General features: G+C 37.1%; 3 protein-coding genes across 8 annotated transcripts in view; 2 read left to right on the forward strand and 1 right to left on the reverse strand.

Moving 5' to 3' along the window:
- Nucleotides 1-51: 51 nt before the first annotated feature.
- micu2 (mitochondrial calcium uptake 2) lies at nucleotides 52-11,901 on the reverse strand. The gene is made up of 12 exons (XM_082169842.1): nucleotides 11,658-11,901; nucleotides 8,462-8,597; nucleotides 7,915-7,946; nucleotides 7,686-7,761; nucleotides 7,494-7,541; nucleotides 4,522-4,604; nucleotides 3,926-3,979; nucleotides 3,646-3,737; nucleotides 2,036-2,207; nucleotides 1,024-1,132; nucleotides 723-880; nucleotides 52-415 (listed from the first exon to the last, which is right to left on the reverse strand). Exons 1-12 carry the CDS (start codon nucleotides 11,853-11,855, stop codon nucleotides 314-316), a joined length of 1,260 nt encoding a protein of 419 aa, XP_082025968.1. The 5' UTR covers nucleotides 11,856-11,901; the 3' UTR covers nucleotides 52-313.
- A 1,577-nt stretch (nucleotides 11,902-13,478) lies between these two features.
- On the forward strand, nucleotides 13,479-16,008 carry rhogc (ras homolog gene family, member Gc). Its single transcript, XM_082170763.1, has 2 exons — nucleotides 13,479-13,791; nucleotides 14,116-16,008. The coding sequence occupies exon 2, from the start codon at nucleotides 14,139-14,141 to the stop codon at nucleotides 14,712-14,714; it is 576 nt and encodes a 191-aa protein (XP_082026889.1). The 5' UTR covers nucleotides 13,479-13,791; nucleotides 14,116-14,138; the 3' UTR covers nucleotides 14,715-16,008.
- A 3,787-nt stretch (nucleotides 16,009-19,795) lies between these two features.
- The window catches only part of taf1 (TAF1 RNA polymerase II, TATA box binding protein (TBP)-associated factor), a 119,503-nt gene continuing 116,022 nt past the window's right edge, over nucleotides 19,796-23,276 (forward strand). For 4 of the 6 annotated variants that reach the window (XM_082170755.1, XM_082170756.1, XM_082170760.1 and 1 more), the window contains exons 1-7: nucleotides 19,797-20,091; nucleotides 20,512-20,626; nucleotides 21,169-21,292; nucleotides 21,420-21,536; nucleotides 21,618-21,740; nucleotides 21,852-22,093; nucleotides 22,981-23,202. In XM_082170755.1, coding sequence (XP_082026881.1) covers nucleotides 20,513-20,626; nucleotides 21,169-21,292; nucleotides 21,420-21,536; nucleotides 21,618-21,740; nucleotides 21,852-22,093; nucleotides 22,981-23,202 — 942 coding nt within the window. In that variant the 5' untranslated portion in view covers nucleotides 19,797-20,091; nucleotide 20,512. Of the gene's footprint in view, nucleotides 20,092-20,511; nucleotides 20,627-21,168; nucleotides 21,293-21,419; nucleotides 21,537-21,617; nucleotides 21,741-21,851; nucleotides 22,094-22,980; nucleotides 23,203-23,276 lie in introns of all 6 variants that reach the window. The other 2 variants (XM_082170759.1, XM_082170757.1) reach the window with 2 other exon arrangements.

Here is a 23,276-nt window from a genome sequence, read left to right on the forward strand (position 1 = left end):
ACACATCACAGATTTTCAATAAAACAGAAAACAAACCAATCATGAAACCAATTTTTATATAAAAGATTGTTTATAATCTTAATTGTAAGTATTTGATATGTTTTGGATCAAAGGTCACTTTAAAAGCAATATTCTCTGGACCCATGTAAACGTTTTAAAGGACACGATTATGGTTTAACTGACAGTACAACTAACAAGCCCTGGTGCTTGTAAGGAATTAATTATGTACCATTTTCCTCCCCAGAAGTATATGGAATTGCAAGTATTAGCACATACGGCTAACCACATACTCGGAGCCAGACCTCTTCCTGTGTCAGACAGGACTGCCGGTTTCACGGATGGCCTCTTGAGCTCCTTGCAGTGTCTCTCTTTTTACACATTTCCAATAACCAGAAATACCCAGCTGGGGCTGAACCTATGCAACACAGGTGCAATCTACAGTAAGTCTACCGGTTGCTGCTTTGAGCCACTTACACACATTCACATAGATGAACAACTACTGTCACAAGATTGGGCTATAACTGCTCTTCAGATTAATGTCCATCATGAGTATTATTATCAGCATCGATATTAGAATTTATGTCAGAATTTACTACCAATAATTCTTTTAACTCTAATGATTTTTATGAAATGATTAATTTTAGCACAACATTGATAATTATTATTAATTTGCAGAATTGTATTTATTTCATTTACAATTAAAGGGCTAAATGGTTTCTCACCCTGAGACCACGAAGTACTCTGTCTTTCATCACAGCGAGGAACTCTTTATCACTCAGACAGTTGTCCCCGTCCAGGTCAAAGATCTTAAAAACGGTGTCCAAAACGTTCTCTGAAAGGTCGTGGCCTGTCGCTATCTTCACCGCTCGCTTAAACTGAGCTATAGAGCGACATAGTGAGGGAGATTGCTATGCATTTTAATGACTCAATCAACACAACTTGGAAAATGTCAAGAAATGTATTAATGACAATCAGTTATGTCTTATTAGAAGTTAAAACTATTGTGATCCAGATCAGTCTTACCCATTCCTATTGGCTTGTTGGCATCATTAATCATTTTTACTGAAAAGGCGAAGTCTTCCAGATTATTGGTAAAGAGACAGAATGCTTTAAATTCATCAAAGGTGATGCTCTGACAAAGACAAAAAACAGACACTTTCAGAAGATATTTTAAAATAAACTAATGGAATTACGTTACAGGATGATACAAATGCACAATATCTTTATTTTATGTCAAATAACGCTCCTTATGTTTGATATTACAATTTAAATGAAATGTATAATGTAATGTAATCACCGTGTTTTTCACAAGATATTTCAGCCAGTTGATGGTTTTATTATAAATGGGAGTTGGCATTCAGGTGAACAGGTTCCAGAGCTCTCTAAATCAGTAGTTCAACTTTTTTGACTCGACTTCATGGCTTGTCTCAGGATGCTTTACTGTTTGCATGACACAGAATTTACCTTTTCTTCTTAGGACAATCGTTTTTTACGAAAGTTATCATGCGCATTGTAATGTTTGAAGCTGATGTCATAACAAATGTCAGTAGAGCTAGAAGATTTTAAAATGAGTGGTTCATTAATTAATTCGTAAGATCTTACATTCATGCTGTGGAAATAAAAACTAGAAGACAGAACACAACGAGCGAAACGCTATAAAGGGGCGGGGCTACATAAGGTCTATAGCAATCAGTCTGCTCTTTTAATCCAATCAGAATGATATCGAATTTACACCTGACTAGTACTTGTTCACACTTTCCCATGTGCTGATGAAATGATGTTAGCTGGTCATTTTGTGCCAGGGTTTAGGTTGTGATAAAGTTCTTTTTTTTTGGCCAATGAAGCTTTTTGCAATAATTTAAAATGCATCTGACTATTATGCACAATAATGTACAAACAAAGTGAATCAACACCACAACAACTAAAGCAGCAAACTTTACGAAACACCAAATTAATGTCACTGCCAATTATTTTGGCCAAGGCTGTATTTTAATAATATTCAGGACTATTAGTATTAGAGTTTAAAACATGTTACCTGTCCAGTGGGGATCCTCTTCCTCATGTTGTCCCAGTATGCCTCATTGTCCTCTTCATTTGTGTAGTGAAGCAGCCATTCAGCAAAGTCCTCCCGCCTCATGGTCTTCATCCCTTTAGAAAACCGCAGGAACTCAACTTCTTGAACCTCCGCCTGCAGATCTTCCATAAAACTACACAAAACCAAAACAAAATCCTTGAAATATCTCTCAAGGCTAAACAAAAGTTAAAACACAGGATAGTTGGTAGACAGGAGATGAGTTACCCAGTTTACTTTGAACAATGTTTGTTTTAAATTTACTCTACTGTTCAGAAGATTTTTTTTTTAAGAAAATTAATACTTTTATTCATCAAGGATGCATTAAATTGATTTCTATTTTAAATAAATGATGTTCTTTTGAACTTTCTATTAAATAAATAATCCTGAACATTTTTTTTTATATTTAAATAGTTTCCTCAAAACTATTATGGGCCAGATTTACCAAACAGGTAAAATTAGCGTGAGAGCACAATCCCATAAAAGCTCAGATGGGAGTGATCTACTAACAACGTGTAAATTAAAGAACACAGACACAGCCGGATCATTTCCATAATGACCAACGCAATCTAGAGAGCAGCGCAAATTAGCGTCTGGTTTAAGTCATGCTTTTTTGGGGCATTGACTAGCACATACTTTAGCAAATCATGTTGCGTAATTCATTTAATATTTAAAATGAAAATTCTGTCATAATTTACTCACCCTCAAGTTGTTTCAAACCTGTATGAATTTCTTTCTTCTGCTGAACACAAAGGAACATATTTTGAAGAACGTCAGTAGCCAAACAGTTGACTGGAACCATTGACTTCCATAGTAGGAAAAAAAAGTACTATGGAAGTCAATGGTTCCAGTTAACTGTTTGGCTACTGACGTTCTTCAAAATATGTTCCTTTGTGTTCAGCAGAAAAAAGAAATTCATACAGGTTTGAAACAACTTGAGGGTGAGTAAATGATTACAGAATTTTCATTTTAAAGTGAAGTATCCCTTTAACATTGATAATAATTAAGCATCAGTAAATGCTTACTGATCACCAAATCAGCATTTTAGACTGATTTCTGAAGGAACATGTGACACTGAAGACTGGAGTAATAATGCTGAAAATTCAGCCCTTCCATCACAGGAGTAAATTATATTTAAAAATATAGTAAAATAGGAAAAAGTTGTTATGATTACAATTTAAATTTCAAATATTACTGTGTTTACTGTTTTTTTTTTTATCAAATAAATGCAGCCTTGGTGAATATAAGAGACTTCTTTCAAAACATAAAAACAATCTTATAGACTCATCGATCTTATGTTGCTGTATTCTGCTAATCTTGTGTCTACACAACACTATTCAGAATCAATTATGTTATATTTGTAGCAATACAAAGGAAATAAGTGAGTGGAAACATCATAGTAAAGGCAACAAATAACTTCTGATTATAACTGATCATCACTAGTGAGAAGTTTATTTATAATGCAAATTTAATATTACAGATACCACACAATTATAATTTTTAATAATCACACAGTCACTTAAACATGCTAAAGTAACCAGAGGTAGTCTGCATTTTGGGTAATGCTGCTTTACCTGCAAAAATCTTTGTAATGGAGTTTTTTCTTGCCATTTTTCCCAAAGAAGAAAACCTGTAGTGTAGTGTTGACCTCATCACTGTCTGAAATCTGTAGAGAAACAGACAATGCTGTTTGCCTAAACATCTAAATGTAACAAATGTGTTTATAAAGATATTCAACAACTGAACTTTGATATTGAACACAACTAAGAAGTGTTTCTATACAGAATATAAGAATAACAAATTCTAAATCTCCCATATAACATGCAAAGTTGCTGAACTTAAACATGTACCCACCTCTGTCCCACCCTGCCTTAGCAGCTCTTTCCTCGGTCGAATAACTTTCTTCAGCTTCAAAAAGAGAGTAAAGTTAGTAAAAGAAGTCATGCACATTCAAATAACTGATATACTTAGATATTCTCTAGTGTTTATGCATGTGTTTGTGTGTTAAGGGGCAGTGGGATGTAGATATGCTCTGAAGAAAAATGATGAGTCTATTCAAATAGCTTTTTGAGCTTATGTGAATCTTCTGCACCACATGGCACACTGATACATGTTTGTGAATAGACCAAACATTTAAATCAAACTAAATTCAATAAAAAAAAAAAAATGTCTGATGCTCCAATCATGCACCAATCATGCATCAACCATTCCCACATACCTGGTGCACACTGGTCTCATCTCATGCCAGCATTAACAGAAACACAAAGCAGACAGACCCTAATGACCACACTACTTACATTCCATAATGAATAAATCCAGTCAGGAGAACTTTCTTAGTTAAATTCATATAAATTTACAAGAAAAAAAGGTGTGTTTTTTTGTTTGTTTTTTCACATTTGCACTTATTATCAATTTGAGTATGAGAAAATGTGTGACAAGACATGTCATACCTTCTGAAATTCCTTCTTGTCCACATGCTCATTGCCATCAATGTCAAGCATTTTGAAAGCAATATGAAATCCTGTTTGAGGTTCTGGAATCACAATGCAGTTAAATGGAGTAAAGCAATGGATACGGGCTACAAGGAGGAAAAGACTAACGGGTATAAGCTGCCCCACTGTCAGTAAATATCACAAATACAACTATGATATAATTGTGATGTTATGGTAAATACAGTATATTCCAGTATAGTTTCACAGCAAGCACTGAGTGAAGATGCAGTATTTTTGGCTTTGCCGGCAAATTAGCAAAACTTTATATCAAAAACAAACATAGGGCTCTAAACTTGTAGAACTGGACTAAAACTGCTGGTACTTAACAGACTTTTTGTACACCAAATGTGCATCTATTCAAGTCAACTCACCAAAAATAGGATTGTTAGATTTTCATGCAATATTCTGATTGTACTCAAGCAGTTTAAGAACAATGGGTCTCAATCACTAATAGCTGCGTGAATTATTCGTTTTTATACGCACAGGAAAATTTCACCTAATTCATTGCGTGTACGCACAAGATTTTGTTCTTAACCTTATTCTAACATTAATAAATTCAGAGCATTCTAAATCAGCGACCATGTGCCCTACAAATTTGCATAAAACACCCAAATCATGTCCATATAAGGACATGCTTCCGTCGCGCTTAGCAAACATGACGCTCACGCTCACGCTCTCGCCTGAGAGCACGCACAGCAAGATCCTCGAGCAATGCCAAGTGTGGCACCCTCAAAACAAGTTCAAATGCAATAAACAACTTTTATACAAACCCAGATCACAGACCTCTGATTAGCCAGTTGTACATATGCGAATCTGCATCTTTATGCAAAGGAACCTTGTAGCTCAAGCTATAATTTTCTTACGCTTTTAATAATATATATATATATATATGTCGAGTCATCAGGAATTCCAGCCTCACTTCCGTGACCTGCATACGTAACGTAGTAACACATTTGCATAATGCCCGACTATGGTCTTCATTGGCTGCCTGCGAGCAACGTCTACTTTGACCTGACCCCGTCTCAAACACTGTAGCTTGTTCGTGTCGTGTACATGTAAAGAAGACGCTGTTTTTTCTGCCCTGCAAAAGCAAATTCTCTTTTTAAACCCTTCCAAAGGATGAGGATGTGAATGTTTGCTTTTAATTGCTTCTCAAATCTCTGTGAGGTCTAAATGGGATTTACAAAACTCTTATCCATTAAAGAGGGGACAGTACCCACATTATTTGGACCAGCTTGACCCTCAGAGTCACAACCTGTAAATAATGCAAGTATGATTAATTATTGATTTATATATTTTCTACCAGGTGTTAAAAATATGTAGTTTTGTGTTTTTATATTATTATGGTCTCTGGTTAACCGGCAACTCACGTCTTACTGAAATATTTCTGCTTATCAGCTGTGGACCCACAATTAGCTAAAATTCATTTTAATGCAGATTATGCAGATTTAATGTAGATTATGCAGATTTAATGTCTGTTGTTCTTACTACTTTAAGTAATGACAAATGATGGAGCAAGATTTGTTTTACAAACTTTAATGTTACATCAGTCATTCACGACGTTAGTGCTCAGCTCAGCTACACGTTTCCCCATATGTACACCACAATAAATTTGAAATATACACATCGGTTTGATGGAAATACACTTGTTAATGCTGATGGTGAGGAATTACAATGACATCATCTCATAACATACGTCAAACTGAGTAGTGTATCACTGAGAAACGTCCTGCTCAGTCGTCCATGCGATGGAGGTTCGGGGTGAATAATTAGTTCTTCCAATGTTTCATCATCGGACTCGCGCTCGGATTGATATGGTAAAATCGACGCCATCGTAACTGTCTTTAGTTTACAGTGTGCAATCGCTGAGCTTTAGGAAAAGCTGAAGTTCAGTTATGGTAATGGCCGTTTCGTTTCCGACAGGCGCTGTAAGCGGTCGACCAATAACAACAGACTGGGCCATCTGGCCAATCAGAGTAGAGTAGCTTGCGGAGAGGAGGGATTTAGAGAAACTGAATCATCGGACAAGTTGTTTGAGAATCATTGAAAAATGTGGTGATGTGCAATATATATTATGAGAAAATTTGTGTTTTTTGACCTTTGATGCATGTAAACCTGTTGTAGGAGACCTCCAAAACAATTAGGAACCTTTAAAATAGCATAATAGGGGCACTTTAAGGCCTATATCCATGTATAAAATGTAATCTTAACATTTATAAGGCCACCAGGCATATGTGATTTTTGCAAACGAGTGGTTTCAGCTGTTCCTACATTTGTTCGTAAATTTGGAATACATTTTAGAATGAAAGTTATTGATGAATCATGATTTGTTCATGAAAACATTCATATGTTGATTTCACGCACAAGTTAGTGAATGAGATCCAGTAAATTTTGGTGCCGAACCAGAAAGTGATTAAACAGTGATTAAATTGTCTTTCTACCCATCTTCTGTGACTTTTGAAACTATGAATGAGAATCATAAGGAAATATTTTGGCTTTGAGTCCACTTAATGATTTTGTCTCCCTCATTTTTTTATTTTTTTTTACTTGTGAGAAAGCAAGTCATCAAATCTCTCAAATTATTTTCGTTCCCAAGTTGGACTATATTGTCATACTGTATGTTTAATGTGGCATGCAACCAGCAAGGACAATGATGCATTGTCTAATTATTGTGCATGTATTATTTCACAAAGGCCAGTCTCTCTTTCTTATTGCATTCAAATAATACTGCAAACTCAGCTAAAATAAATTTTGCCATGATGCTGTGAATTCATCAGCAATGCAGGATGGTGCAGACGAATTTTGATACAGGGTCAAAGAATCAGACTTCAAGAACATCACACAAATAATTGGTTCCAAGGACGGGAAACTGATGTAGCTGATAGAAAACTCTTTCTGAAATTATGTAAAAAAAGGCCAGGAATACTTACTTGTAAGAATAGTGAGGAGAAACAGGTACTCTGTGTAAGAGATCAGCCCTGAAAATAATTGTTCAGACAAGGATATTCAATGTTAATTTTGTTAATTAAAACATTCAATTATGTAAACAGAAACAGCATATTCAAAATTACATTTTAGTTGTGACATTTCCTCAATGAGGCATGTGTTCACTCAACATATACCTTTGTCTCCAATTCCTCTTAACAGGAGATTTCCTGCCTCAGCCCTGGAAGCCACCCATATCATATCGTCCACATCCTGTGAGTTGACCAATCAGATAATAAGGCAAAGCTTTAATTGTATCTGTAAGACTTCACATATCACATATGATCATATATTAATGGTATTCGTTTAGAGCTAGTCTATTTTTCTTCGGAGCAACATTCATGTGAACTAAAAATATGAACTTACTGCTTTGGTCAGGTTCTTTTTCTGAAGTTTGCCTATAAGAGGAAGATCAAAAGTTGTTGTAACAATATTTTGCAGCATACTGAAAATTAACAGAAAAATAATAGCTTTGAGGTCTATAGTGGTGTTTGGAGAGATCCTGGAGTACATTATGCTTACTTTATGAATACAAGGCCTAACACGCAGAGGTGATTACTTCCAGATAAACAGCGTTTTCACTGGGATGTACACTCAAACCAGAAACATGTTAATATAAATGAGAGTGTAAGTGAAAGAGAGGGGAAGGCTGCATGTGTCAGCAATTTGGGGTCTTGGTGTATTTTGATAGTAGTCCACATAAAGAGATACATTTAAACAGAGAAATATTAAAGTATGCACTTTTCTTAAAGGTAAAAACTGTCATCCTAAAGTAAAAATAAAAGCTATATTCTATTTAGTCCAATAGAATAGGAATGCACAATATCACATTCTAATTTATACATAATAGTGCCTCCCTAGTGCATGTCTATTTTTGAGTGTTTGCACATTCATATGATGGTATGCCACTTACAATCCACTTTCTCCATCAAGACTGAATGGAGGAAGTCTCTGGGTGTCATGTATGGCTCCTCTTCATAGATCATGGAGGCAAACTGGTTAAACCGCAGTCGTCTCATTGACACTTGTGGTACTCTGATCTCCTCTTTCTTTACAGACATACCAAAATGAAAAGAAATTGCATTCATGAACTGTGCACTTGCATTGTGTCAAGAGCTTAACCTGGCCTCTAGAATATTTTGAGACATTAGAATTATGACCCCTTATCTTTACTTGAATAACTTGAATAGTGTTTAAATAATGTCTAACTGGAAAGTTCAGTATCATTTTACACAAAGAGCAAGAGGCAATTCTATGACTTTTTAAGGGACAACAGGGGAGCAGTGTTGTGATTGTTAATTAAAACTAAAACTATTAAAATAGTTTTGTTTATAGAAATAAAGCTGAAATTAAATATAAAAATAAGATGAAAATCTTAACCTTATAAAATGGAAACAAAGTTGCCTTGTCAGCTAACTGAAATAAGTTGAAGTACTAAAATTACTAAAACAAACTGAAATAAAAATAAATTAAAGTTAAATGGAAATAGAAAACTAATAGAAAAAATATACATGCAAATAATACTGAAACATAATATAAAATGAAAACCATATGAAAATGTAAAAAAAATAAAAGCTAATTTAAAATATTAATAAATACTATATTATAGTATACAAATAATACTAAAATAACAGCAGGGGGGACAAATTTGCACAGTGGTAAAAAAGATTGCAGCAAATATGATTTGATGATCTTTAAATGTGAACTCAAGATTTATTATTTATCTTTAACCAATGTAAACACTGTGATTGTAAGATTACCTTAAACCGGTTTAAAATGAATCATGATGAAATGATAACATGAATCATCATGTTATGAAATAAATGTTTTTCTCCAAAACACGTTGGCCACAATTATTGGTACCCCCATTAAATCCATATGAGGAAAATATATTTGAAGTATATTCCTATTTGCCTTTTTTTAGCATACCAGGGTGACTAGGAACATGAAATTGTCTAGCCATGACTTCTTGTTTCATATGAGTATAAATATCAGGAAACGCAAAGTTCAAATTCCCTTAATCATCCATTACAATGAGAACAACCAAAGAATATAGTTCTGATGTACAGCAAAAGATTATTGAGCTTCACAAAATAGAAAGTGGCTATAAGAAAATAGCTAAAACACTGAAAATCCCCATTTCCACCATCAGGGCAATACAGTTCCAATCAACTAAAAACGAAATAAGTTTTAGCAGAGTTTTAGCAGAGTTTAGGCAAAACTAAAACTAAATCTGCCTGGAAAAGGACGTGTGTCTATATATTGTCTTAATGTACGGCGATGAGGAAAGTTTGAGTGGCCAAAGACTCTCCAAGGATCACAGCTAGAGAATCCACAGCCATATCACCCTGTAGCCCAAGACTGGTTGCCCACTGAAGCTAAGCAAGGTTGAGCCAAGATGAGAGACCTCCTGAGAAAACCAGGTTTCTGCTGGAAGAAATGTTAGTGAGGCCAGCAGGGGGTACTCATCATGTGGTCTATGTGGGTCTCTCGTGAAAGATTAGGGGTGTAACAGGGGTGTCCTGGCCAAATTTCATTTATTGGCCTTTATCAATCATGGCATCATAATAATAATCCCCATACTTGCAATTGGCTCTATCACTCTCTCTTCTCTCCACTTTAGCTGGTGTGTGGTGAGCGCACTGACGCCGTTCTTTTGTGGCTGCCGTCGCATCGTCCAAGTGGATGCTGCACACTGGTGGTGGTCGAGGAGAGACCCCTGATATGACTGTATAAAGCGCTTTGGGTGTACAGTAGTACATAGTAAAGCACTATATAAATGCCTCATTCATTTATTCAATTGCAGAAATTTGTTTAATTTTTTAGGCAGAGTGCCTAAAAAAAAAAAATTTAAAAAAAAAAAGAAGCACCTACATCACCACTTATTGAAAAACCCTCCTCTCTCATCCAAGAACAAACTCCAGCATATTCAATTGTCAGACACTACTGGAACTTCAAGTGGGACAAGTTTTTGTGGTCAGATGAAACTAAAATAGAGCTTTTTGCCAACAAACCAACCAGATAGGTTTTGGGTGCACATAGGGATAAAAAGTACCCCATGCCAACGGTTAAACATACAAAGGATCTGTGAAATGTTGGGCCTATTTTTCTGCTGGTGGTTCAGATACATGGCATCATAGATTCTATCCAATACCAACAGATAAAAAATCTAAACCTGACCACCTCTGCTAGAAATCTTATAACGGGCCTTGTTTGGATCTCCCATCAGGACAATGATCCAAAACAAACATTAAAATCAACACAAAACTGGGTAACTGAGCACAAAATGAAGCTTCTGCCATGGCCATTCCAGTCCCCTGACCTGAACCCTATAGAAAATGAGTGGGGTGAACTGAAGAGAAGCACCAACATGGATCTGGGAATCTGAAGGATCTGGAGAGATTCTGTATGACGGAATGATCTCTTGTCAGGTGTTCTCCAAACTCATCAGGCATTATAGGAGAAAACTCAGAGCTGTTATCTTGCCAAAAGGAGGTTGCAAAAAGTATTGAATAAAAGGGTGCCATTAATTGTGGCCAAAGTCTATTGTTGAAAAACATTTTTTTTCATAAAGAGATTTTCCTCACATTTTCAATTATTTTACTTCAATGAAAGGTTAGATTTTTGTGAGTTTTTTTTAAAATTAAAGATCAAAAGGATTAACAATGCAAATAAATTTTTTACAGGCTACTATGTTCATATTTACCAAGAGTGCCAATAATGTTGACCATGACTGTAAGCTACAGTTTGCTGTGACAGCATACAGACAGAACGTGATGGCAACTGTGTAACTATCCAAACTATTCAAAAAATGTGTACATAAACGAACATTTGCAACATAAGACATATTAGGCTTTTAATGACTCTCCATGTTCAACCATACTGCAATAAAATAATAATAATAGTAGTAGGCTAATTATCGGTTGGTCCCATTTTAATCTAAGCTACTTAAACATCAAAAAGATGACAGTATAATTTTTGTGACTCTACGAACAAAAAGACGGCATGACAGTGAGTCTGTTATGTTTTTAACTTCTTGGACAACACGACGTTTTAAAAAGTTAAGAGGTTATTTTAAAAGTTGTCTCTGATTAGAGAAGTTTGTTTACCTTCGTGACCTCCTCCGCGTACACGATGTGTGGCCAAAGTGTCCGTCTGGGTTCATTGTTATGGTGAATAAATCCGCCAGCTACAACAGAGCCTAGTAGACCCGCTCCAACAGCACGACTATACCATACACTTCTGAGAGGCCACAAACCTCTCACTGCGTTCCGCCAACTAGCGCCTAACCTGGCCCAAGTCGCCATTATTCTACTACGGGAAGTTTGTTTTATCAGTCTTCTTTGGTCAAAAGTGTTAGAGTGATAAGAGTCGGTGATTTGTCGCCCCTATCAGGCGCACATCATAACTACATTTTGCTCGCGAGCTCGTGGAAAGTTGATTATAATGGGAGACGCACCTTGCAGTGCAAACGAGTTGTACAGGTAAATTAAACATTGATGATGCTTTAGTCATTTTTACTCATAGTCATTTTAGCTACCCTGTGTACATTTTTACGAAACGGGACATAGCCTAATCTCCGGTTAATTTAGGAGAAGTGATCTTAAACAGTATTCTTCAGACGATCAGCTTCCTTAGAAGTTTCAGGCAAGGCACGCTGAATTTATAAAACATGATAACATGGTAATTGCTCAGCTTTAATGAAAACAAATATTTAAAATATTTTGTGCGGCTTATGGGACAATAAAAGAGGCCTGCTGTTCTATAAATAGAAATGTATGACTATATAGCTATATTGATAGCCATGATGGGAGATGAAAAGGAGGAAAGGATGGGGAGGAAAGGATGGGGAGGGAGGGGTGAAGTCCACATTCTGAAACACAAGAATGTGGACATCACCCCTCCCCATCCTTACCGAATAGGCAACCTTTTAATCACCTCATGCTACATCCTAATTCTTATTTATTTATTTATTTTTGCATCATTAATTATTAGTTGATCATTTGGGGTCCTTAAAATAAAGTACATCAATCTGTAAAAATATACTTTTTAGCTTTTATTTTTATTATTAAGTAAAGCAATTAAGAACTAGGCTATACAGTAGGCTATAGGTCAAAATTCATAACTCTGACGTTTAGCCCTATTCTGCTCACTCTTTGAATAGCCTTTAAGTTAGCGGTAACACTTTTTTATTATAAAGTGTTTTATTTAGTGTCCTTATAACACATGTTAGATGTTACATGTATGTTAACACATGCTACATGTAGCCTAGCCTACTTGTTATACTTATAACAGTAAATTATGCATAATTACACGCAACTAACCATAAACCAAACCCTAATCCTAACCCTAACCCTAGGCTAGTTGATTAATTTGTGTATTTAAATGTATAATTACACTGTAACAAGGAAACCTTAAATAAATTGTAACAAAGTGAGATTTAGCTAATTAGTGGTGAACGGCAAAATATACATTGCTCTTGATGTAATACGTTTATACAGTACATTTAAGTTTAGTTGATTCAAAGCATTTATCAAAATGAAAGACAAAACCTACACGTAATGTTGTGTAGTTATTACTCTGAAACTACAATGCATTTCCCATTAGCCTTTGCAACATATGCCGTAAGTTAATGAGCTAGTGAAAGAAAAGGACTGCATTCATATTGAGATTTGATTTAATTATATGACCTACAAGTGGATAATGTCATAAAAAGACACCTAGAAGGTAGAATGTGTTGAAACCATTATACAAGTTAGTCCAATTTAGTAAAGTAATACCATAAACAATACTTGTGTTAAAATTAATTGTATTCACATTTTTATTATTAATCATAAGAATTTATGACTACATAAATGTAAATACAAAAATTTGTAGTTTTTACTCTGAAACTACATTTCCCATAGGCTTTGCGACATGGGCGTGTTCCTCTATGTCGTCTCCGTTTAGTTGAAGAATGAGCCAGTGAGAGAAAAGGACTGCGATACACACAGAACAATTTGCCTTAATTACAATAAATGGTGTTCATATGAAAGCATTTCGAGACTTTCGATGTGTTTCAGGTTTTAAGCGGTTGTTACGCGTAGTTACACACCTTCAGGAATTGTTTGCTAATGTTTAATAACTGATTAATGTGAAGCTCATCCGCTAGTCGGTTAGCAAAGCGCCTTTGCCGCTGCGATGATGGAAACTTGAGCAGCTCAAAGCAAACACTCATCCAGCTCTCCAGACCACCCAAACACAGTGAGTTTTACTTTAAAAAATATACTTTTAACAACGAGTATGTGATGCTGCTTTACTGAATCCCATAATGGCCGGTTTTATTTAACAGATCAGCTGCTAACGTACTAGCTGAGCAGATTTTTTACTTTGTTTTGGGTCTTTGTTGCTGACAGAGGTGTAACCTGGAAAAATAACTAATATGAAGTCGACTTATACAGACAAACTGCTATTTAGTATCCCCTGCTGTGTAGTTATCTTAACATTATCTGCTGTTTTACCATCTGAGCTTTTATCTGCCAAGTCTTGTACATGTATAGTGAGGTATGAAATCTCTCTCTCTTACAGGGACCCCTGTGCCAGGCAACAAGATGCAGACCATAAAGTGTGTTGTCGTTGGTGATGGTGCAGTGGGAAAGACCTGCCTGTTGATCTCGTACACCACCAATGCCTTCCCAGACGAGTACATTCCTACGGTGTTCGACAACTACAGCACTCAGACCTGTGTGGATGGCCGTGCCGTCAGTCTTAACCTGTGGGACACGGCCGGTCAGGAGGAGTATGACCGCCTGCGAACCCTCTCTTACCCACAAACACACGTGTTCATCATCTGTTTCTCTGTGGCAAGTCCTTCCTCTCATGCCAACGTCAGGCATAAATGGCACCCGGAGGTGTGCCACCATTGTCCCGGCGTGCCCGTGCTGTTGGTGGGCACTAAGAGAGACCTGCGGGGGGACAAGGAGACCCTGGAGAAGCTGAAGGAGCAGGGCATGAGTCCCACCACTCCGCAGCAGGGCAGCGCTTTGGCCCGAAGCATAGGTGCTGTGCGATATCTGGAGTGCTCAGCCCTTCTGCAGGAGGGAGTGAGAGAGGTCTTCAACGAAGCAGTCAGGGCCGTTCTCTACCCCAACGCCAAGAAGCACACCAAGAAATGTGTGCTGTTATAACTACATGAGGATGTGTGTGTGAAAGATTTTATGAAGGGTGGAATGTAAGTTAGTCATGTGATCGTGTGTTGCTACCATTTTTTGTTCGTATCTCTACACTACAGTTAGCAATAGGTGCACAGGCTGATAATGAGGAAGATTGAGACTGTCCGTGCTTGTGTGTTTGTGTTTCAACTTTACATGCATATCACCTAAGACATAAATACGTTTTTTTAATCTAAAATCAGGCAGACGGAGTGGATTTGTCTAAAGGACTACAGGCATCGGCAACTTCTGCCTTCCTATAATGCCTTAAAACCCCAGCATATTTTAATCACTCAGAGGATATTTCATGCACCAAAGTGTAAATTCAGTCTAATGTGACCGAAGGTCTTATGAAGGTGCTGTCTTTCCCTTACCGCATGAGTAGGCTAACACAATTATGAGGGCTTGCAATCCCCCTAATTTGCGTGCTATGTTAATGTGAGACCCAAAGGACTATAGGTTTGATGGCCTATGCTTACCACAACATGCCATTTTTCCTGTATTGTTGCCTATTAATGATCTCTGACCTTTGTAGGGTCGATTGACAGCTCAGGAAGTGCTGTGTAATCCCATCGTGCCTTTAGCGGTTCAGCCCGTACATCTCACAAACTCCTTCCTCTGCTCATTTCATTTAGGGTGCTACTTTGGGTGCCAGTTGACATTTATTGCTGGAAAGGGCTGCTGGAAATTTACTGAGAGCTGTTGTAGCTCACCTGCCTCCTACAAGAGCTGTAAATGAAGGGATATAGTGCTGTTTTATAAAACCCTCGGGGTAGAAATGAAGATCTTTGTATTTGGCTTGTTGTGCCTGAATCCTCAAATTTACAACCAATTATTGAATCTGAAGTGCCACTAATATTTGTATTATTTTGTATTTTATCATGAATGTTGACACTCCAATGAAGTGCCCTAATAAGAAATATTGGAGGAGATACTCTTTGTCTTACATCTCTGTTATACAAGGAACATCCAGACTGTGGTTAATGTACACAAACACTCCAAACATTCAGGTTTAGGCTTCTATTTGGGTCAACATTTACATTTTATATATTGAATGTCTACCTTTTGTATAATAAACATCAGCTGTTTCTTTTTTTAGCCAAACGCTGCTTTGTCAACGATTTTGTTTTTAGGACATCAATACCACACTAATTTCTTTTTTCTTTTTTTTTGTATTAAAGCTGTTTTTATTTCTTGAAACTGTCATTATTGTTTAAGAATATACCTCCACTTGCATGAGAAAATAAACCAGTTTTAAAGTAAAACAGAATGGTTCTTTGACCTCAGATTTGTTCATGACGCTCTGTATAAACGCAGAGAGAACAAGTGGGAGAAAGAAAGAACAGCTGCATCTCTCTGACGTTCATCACAATGCTTTTACAGATGAACAAAACCGTCAGCTGTGGATGTGTAATTTGTGTTGAGGCATTGTTCTTAGAGTAATGATCTAATGTTTAGGCCTGAATGCTTAATTTATTTTGAGACAGGTTGTGCTTTACAAAAAAGTAGGAGAGACCGGGGTTGGTTGGCACACACGGTTAATTTCTCATACATGGATGATGTAACATTTCAGTGTTTGCTATCTTAACCCACAATTTATTCCAACAAGACAATACAAGATTGAAACAAAACATCAAAACATTTAACTTCTCAGGAAAATGCTGTGAAATTAATTAAGAGATATTTGATTTTTTTTTATGTTAGTAGAGGTTATTTTTTGTTATATTTTGATATTTATTTGAAAAAGTTAAAAAAGTTTGGTTGGTTAGTAGTACATGTGTAATATAAGAATAATTAATAAATCCTAATATGTGGATAATGTCATTAAAAGACTGAGGTAGAAAGTGAAAAGCAAATATTGTAAAATTATATTCATATTTGGATTACACTGGTCTACAATTTTTTAGAGGTCATTTGCTTTAGAGATAAAATGTGCTATTATGTATTTTTATGTGCTGAATTCACAAATGATTATTAAAACAACTAATTGGCTGTTGTTTCAAATTTTTACATTTTATATTGTGTGTAGTACCTTTCACCTGCCCTGTTTATGTTACACTTTAAAAATCAGCAAAAGGGTTTTATAAATAAAATGTATTATGAAACAAAGGGCAAAAAACTATTATGTACATATTTTAGTCCTATTCGGTGTCTTTTCGGTGCTTCTTGGCTTGTCTCTTCCATTAATTAAATGGAGCATCTCTTGTCACTGTCCAGTCAAGAAGCAATGATGGTGTGCTGGTGAAATCGCTCGCTGTGCTCGTTGCTCACTGATCTGTAGTTCGGTGGAAAAAAATCAATGAGATGAACATTGCCATTATGCAGAAAAACAGCTTTAAGACATTGTAAATGTCATATATCTGATCCGATAGCATATCTTGAAAACTAGAGCCAATCAACAATTTTAAGCATAATTTTTGTTCTCAGTGACCCAGAAGAATTATTAAAGTTTGACTATTTATTTCAAAAGCATTTTGGCTGTAGACCAGTGTTATAAACCAATAATTTATAGCCTCATAGCATAATTGCCTATCACAATTTGGCCAAAAAAGGACTTAGGCAATTATGCTATGAGGCTTCAGAGGTGGACAAGTACACAACTTCCTTACTTGAGTGAAAGTACAGATACTACTGGTCAAATATTACTCCGTTACAAGTAAAACATGTAAATGTACTTTGTTACAGTCCACCTCTAAACATATAAATGTTTAGTACATATAAATTATCTCAAGTAAATTAAACATTCAACATTTTAAATATCAGACTAATGTGTGTTAGTTAAGTGGTTAGTTAGTAGTTAGTTTGGTTTATTGCTTTTATTTTTAAACACTATAGCTTTTACTGTACAAATGTCACAATCAGTGTTGGGACAATTGCAAAACATATAACTTTATAGTCACTAAAGGGATAATTTACTCAAAAATAAAAAATATGTTATCATTTACTTACCCTTATGCAAACCTGTGTGACTTAAAACATAAAATAAGACATTTTCACACTTTGTCTCATTTTTTAAAATTTATTTACAACAATTTTCAAAATATAATTTTTTTTCTTTCTTTTTTTCTTTTGTAGCAGTAAATGAAGAGGTTTCTTATCGATCAAAAGTTCAGTATGGTGTACCACAAGGCTCAGTGCTAGGACCTTTGCTGTTCATTCTGTACGTGCAACCCTTAGGAGATATCATTAGGAAGCATGGCATTAGTTTTCACTGTTATGCTGATGATACTCAGCTCTATATTTCTTCATGCCCTGACGAAACTTACCAAATCACAAAATTAACGGAATGCATATCTGATATAAAAAAAACTGGATGACTAGTAATTTCCTACTACTTAATTCTGAAAAAACAGAGATTCTAATTATTGGACAAAAAGACGTCCTCACGTAATAACCTAGAATACTGTCTAACACTCGATGGCTGCGTAGTCTTCGTCGGAACCTGGGTGTGCTCTTTGATACCAATCTTTCATTTGAAAGTCACATGTCTAGTATCTGTAAAACCGCATTTTTCCATCTTAAAAATATATCTAAATTACGTCATATGCTCTCAATGACAAATGCGGAACAATTAGTTCATGCATTCATGACATCAAGGTTAGATTATTGTAATGCTATTATGGGTGGTTGCCCTGCACGCTTAATAAACAAACTACAGCTGGTCCAAAACGCAGCAGCTAGAGTTCTTACCAGGAAGTATGACCATATTAGCCCGGTTCTGTCAACACGGCATTGGCTCCCCATTAAACATCGTATACATTTTTAAATATTGCTGATTACTTACAAAGCACTAAATGGTTTAGCTCCCCAGTACTTGAGCGAGCTCTTAACGCATTATAGTCATTCACGTGCGATCTCAAAATTCCGGCCAGTTGATAATACCTAGAATATCAAAACCGACTGCTGACGGTAGATCCTTTTCCTATTTAGCACCAAAACTTAGGAACAGTCTTCCTAACATTGTCCGGGAAGCAGACACACTCTGTCAGTTCAAATCTAGACTAAAACCCCATCTCTTTGACCTAGCAAACACATAGGCCTAACACATTTTAGACTTCCATAATTCAATGTTAGGCTGCATAAGTCAGCCGGAACCGGGAACACTTCCCATAAATCCTGATGTACTTGTTACATCATAAGAAGGATGGCGTCTATGCTAATATTAGTCTCTCTGTTTATCCCGAGGTTTACAGCAGTCCGCCGGATCCAGGCCGTATCCAGATCTGATGAAGGACCTGCGCCTGGACACGACGACAACGCAGTTCTGAAGTGTCAACTAGTCTCTCCCCTGTGAAGGCCTTCTTCCCTTCCCTTTACCTCTGTACAGATAAAACTTAGTCGGGATAATTCCGGTACATGTGGCTACGCGGAAGCGATAAATAATTCTTTATTATACATTTTCAAGGCCAGACAAGTAGTTTGTTGAGGGTTGGTTTGTAAAGAAGGACTATACACGCCTGCGCTGCGCACATATTCAAACGTGCATACCTGTAGACTAAACACGTGATGCGCATGTGCACGCTGTCTGCGTTTTCGCGGGTTTGCATTTTTGAGGTTTGTGCAGAGATAACCTTTTTTTCTACATTTTTCAAGGCTTGCACCTTGGAATCTATTTCAGGGTTTGCGTTCTCGAGCCATCAGGCACTGTTTTGGCCGGAGCGTGTTAAGTGTTTTCTGTTAGAATGGTGTCGTGTTAGCGGCCCCTAAGTTAATAACTAATGATCTTTGCAACGGAAGTGAATTAATCACTCAAAACTAACTTTAGCATGACAATAACTTTATTCTAGAGCTGCTGTAAAGCCCAAACAATCTCTGTTACTGTAATTTTCTATTATCTCTGTAAAGCTGCTTTGAAACAATCTATATTGTTAAAAGTGCTATAAATGAAGGTCTCCAGGAGTTTTTCTTTTGCTTTGTTCAATTTCATTTCAGTTAATTAAGCAAATTCTCCTCTTCTTATCAAATTAAACTGAACAGAAAACAATGGCGTGTGCTCTACTCTCCGGTGCGGAGCTGCATCTTTCGGCCTGCAGGGGGAGTCAGATAAACTGGATCAGCTCCGAACACAACAAACAGAAGCACTCACAGCTGCTACTACTAACCGCGCATGCAGCAGCTCATTCATTGCCAAAGATGTTTGAGGGATTTATATCTACATATTAAATAAACTAAGCTTGCATATAATAATGCAATAATTTTTTTTTGCGCGCGCGCGTATGCTTTTACGCGTTCCCTCTGGCTGGCTGCTAACAGCTAATCGACCGGGGACAGGGAGCTCCTCCTTCGGTCAGATTTTTACTCGAGCCCGAGGATCCAGAGGCCTTCGAGCCGGATAACAGCAACAGAGGAGAAGGTACGCTCTCAAAGATTAGTATGCTGAAGCCATAACAGTGTCTAAAAAGTAGGATAAAAGTAAAATAATACCGAGGTGGAACATAGAGGGAGGCGTATGAAGAATTAAACGTGTCAACATCTCCTTTCTCCTATCCTATCTCCATCCTCTTGAATTGTCTGTTATACTCTATTCATTCTGGTAGAAACTGTTTAGCGGTGTATTTGTGTAAATGTATTTGTTTTATTTAAGTAGTAGTGTTATAGTCAGAGGGTGGTGGCAAAAGTTGCAAAGTTCGAGTCCCACAAAAGGGAGATAGTAACTGGTTGCTGGCTTAACTTACCTTACTTTGCTAGTAATAATATCCATTAAGTTGCTTCATGGATGCATTTGATTTGGTGGGCTGATGAATGCTAGGATATCTTGTTTTTGTATGTGTAGAATGTCAGACTCAGACAGCGATGAGGACCAGGACCGGCCCTTCCACTTGACAGGGTTTCTGTTTGGCAACATCAATGAGAATGGACAGCTGGAAGATGACAGTGTGCTGGATACAGTAAGAAACTAAATCCCTGCTCTTGAGTGTCTCTTGATGTCGGCATGAGTTGGATATTCACCATCCCATTTTTTCCACCTTTCTATTTTCTGAATGCTTGTTATTGATCTTATTGAGATTTATGCATGCATATATTTCACATGTTTTAGTTTTTGTGTGTAGTTTATAATAAAAAATTTACAATTAAGTCTTCCTGTGAAATGACAGACTTCTCTCTGGTGATGTATGCCAGACTTCTTCAATCATTTAGTCCCCACTCCTTTCATACAAGCTCACATTCAGATCTGCCTCCATCTAATCAACAACGAATGAATAGAACCAATTTCCCTCATTTTTTCTCTTTAATAATCCATATCACTCAAATGCACGTCACAATATGGAAGAAAAGATCTGTCGCTACTTCCATTACATAGCAACTTTAAGGTCTTTTTGTTGTTGCAAGTCATTGTCAGTGTGAATGCCCTTAGTGGAGTGAGGCTAAAAAGGAATGATGACCTTCATATTGTATATATGCCTGTCAATTGTCCGTTTCTCTTTATCAGGAGTCAAAGAAGCACCTGGCTGGTCTGGGCTCTCTGGGTTTGGGTTCGCTCATTACAGAGATCACAGCCAGCGAGGAGGAAACCGCTGAGCAAGAGCAAGATCAGAGCAACACTGATGCAGAGGGTCTGTTTCTGTCTAATTATTAGAAAAAATGTCACTCCAAGCAGTCGGATATGTGCAGTTGTACATTTAGAGGAGAAATGTGATAAAATAACCTAACTTTGTGCAATATTTGTGTTTGTTGATCTAGGATGGGTAAGGAGCACAGACGATGCAGTTGATTACTCGGATATCAGTGAAGTTGCAGAAGATGAAACCCGCAAATACAGACAAGCCATGGGCAACCTGCAGCCATCACGGAAAATGGGTACACACAGGCACAACTGGTGCAGAAAACACTGACGTATATGCACAAATGTATTTCTGACGTGTGTATTTTGGTGTGCAGATGAAGAGGATGATTACGATGCTGACTGTGAGGATGTTGATGCTAAACTCATGCCTCCTCCCCCTCCCCCTAGTCTGTCAATCCCTACCAAGAAAGAAGACACACCCACTCAGAACAGCAGTGGTAAATGAGACAGCGTGATTGATAGATGAATCAGTCAATATTGTGTGGATGTTCTTATTTTTGTATCACCTCTTTTTGGTTCTTTCCTTTTTCACTCTTTATTCTTTGTAGTGACCGATGAGGCTGATGGTATCATCCTACCTTCCATTATCGCTCCATCATCTGTGGGTGATAAAGTTGATTTCAGCAGTTCATCAGACAGTGAGAGTGAGAGCGATCGACCTTCTCAGGGTTCAGGGACAGGAGGACAGGCAGGATGTCTCACCCTCCCTCTTGCAGGCATTATGCAGAAAGATGCTGCTAAAGCCCTGCCTGGAGTCACAGAACTCTTCCCTGAGTTCAGACCTGGAAAGGTGACTGTAGCACACAATGACCTGGTTTTATAGACAGGGCTTAGATTAAGCCAAGATTAGGCCTTAGTTCAATTGGGACATTTAAGTAGCTTTTATAAACATACCTTAGACAATAACATTACTGATGTGCATCCTGAAACAAAACAATGGTTTTGTTTAAGCAAACAGAACGAAACAAAACAAGAAGTTTATTTCATTTAAAACAGCTCAAACATACATTTTAGTCTGGGACTAGGCTTAAAGGAGAACACCGGTCAATTTTAACATTGAGCTAATTTTTTTGTAAATTTGGAGCGCTGTCAGTACAGAGAACAACGACAAAAATCGGTGTTGCCTACACCGTGTTATCCTCTTTTTAAAATTTGCACCCTGTTGACTTCAATGGGGCAAGTTTTAAACCTGCTTTTAGCCTCTTAACATCCTTGATGTGTCATTACAAGTGCCCAGCCATTGTGAGTGATTCCTTCAGAGTGAACGTGGTGAATCTGACTGCAGTAGATGTGAAAGATATGAATAAAAATGAAGTTAATTCAGCCAGCGCACATACCTGTATTTTCTTCCTGTTTTCGGTCGAAGTCCACAGTAGTCGAATGTCGAGTTCACGCGCGTGATCATAGATACTAAACCTATACGCGTGAACTCGACAATCGACTACTGTGGACTTCGACCGAAAACAGGAAGAAAATACAGGTATGTGCACTAGCTGAATTAACTTCATTTTTATTCATATTGACCGGAGTTCTCCTTTAAGCCTTGTCTGTGAAACTGGGGGAATATGTCTTAGAAATAATAAAAAAATTAGATTACACACTTCATCAGATTGCTAACTCATTTGCACTCCAATAGTAGTTTGCCGTTTCATAGTGTGTTAATTTTTTATCTACCAGGTGTTGCGTTTTTTGCGGTTGTTTGGTCCTGGTAAGAACATGCCATCTGTCTGGCGAAGTGCCCGCAGGAAACGGAAACGAAAGCAGAGAGAGCCACAGTCAGACACTGCTACAGGTGACAACGAATCGCAACCACCTGAGCCAGGGGCTAAGAAAAAATCAGGATGGGACTATGAGTATGCACCACCTCCACCACCGGAGCAGTGTTTGTCTGATGATGAGGTAACCAGACAGACAACATTTCATGTCCACTTTGACCGCTTCAGAAAAAGGACTCATATTATGATGGGATCAAG

Source organism: Leuciscus leuciscus (assembly GCF_965113295.1).
Source record: "Leuciscus leuciscus genome assembly, chromosome: 5".
Classification (NCBI taxonomy): Eukaryota; Metazoa; Chordata; class Actinopteri; order Cypriniformes; family Leuciscidae; genus Leuciscus; species Leuciscus leuciscus.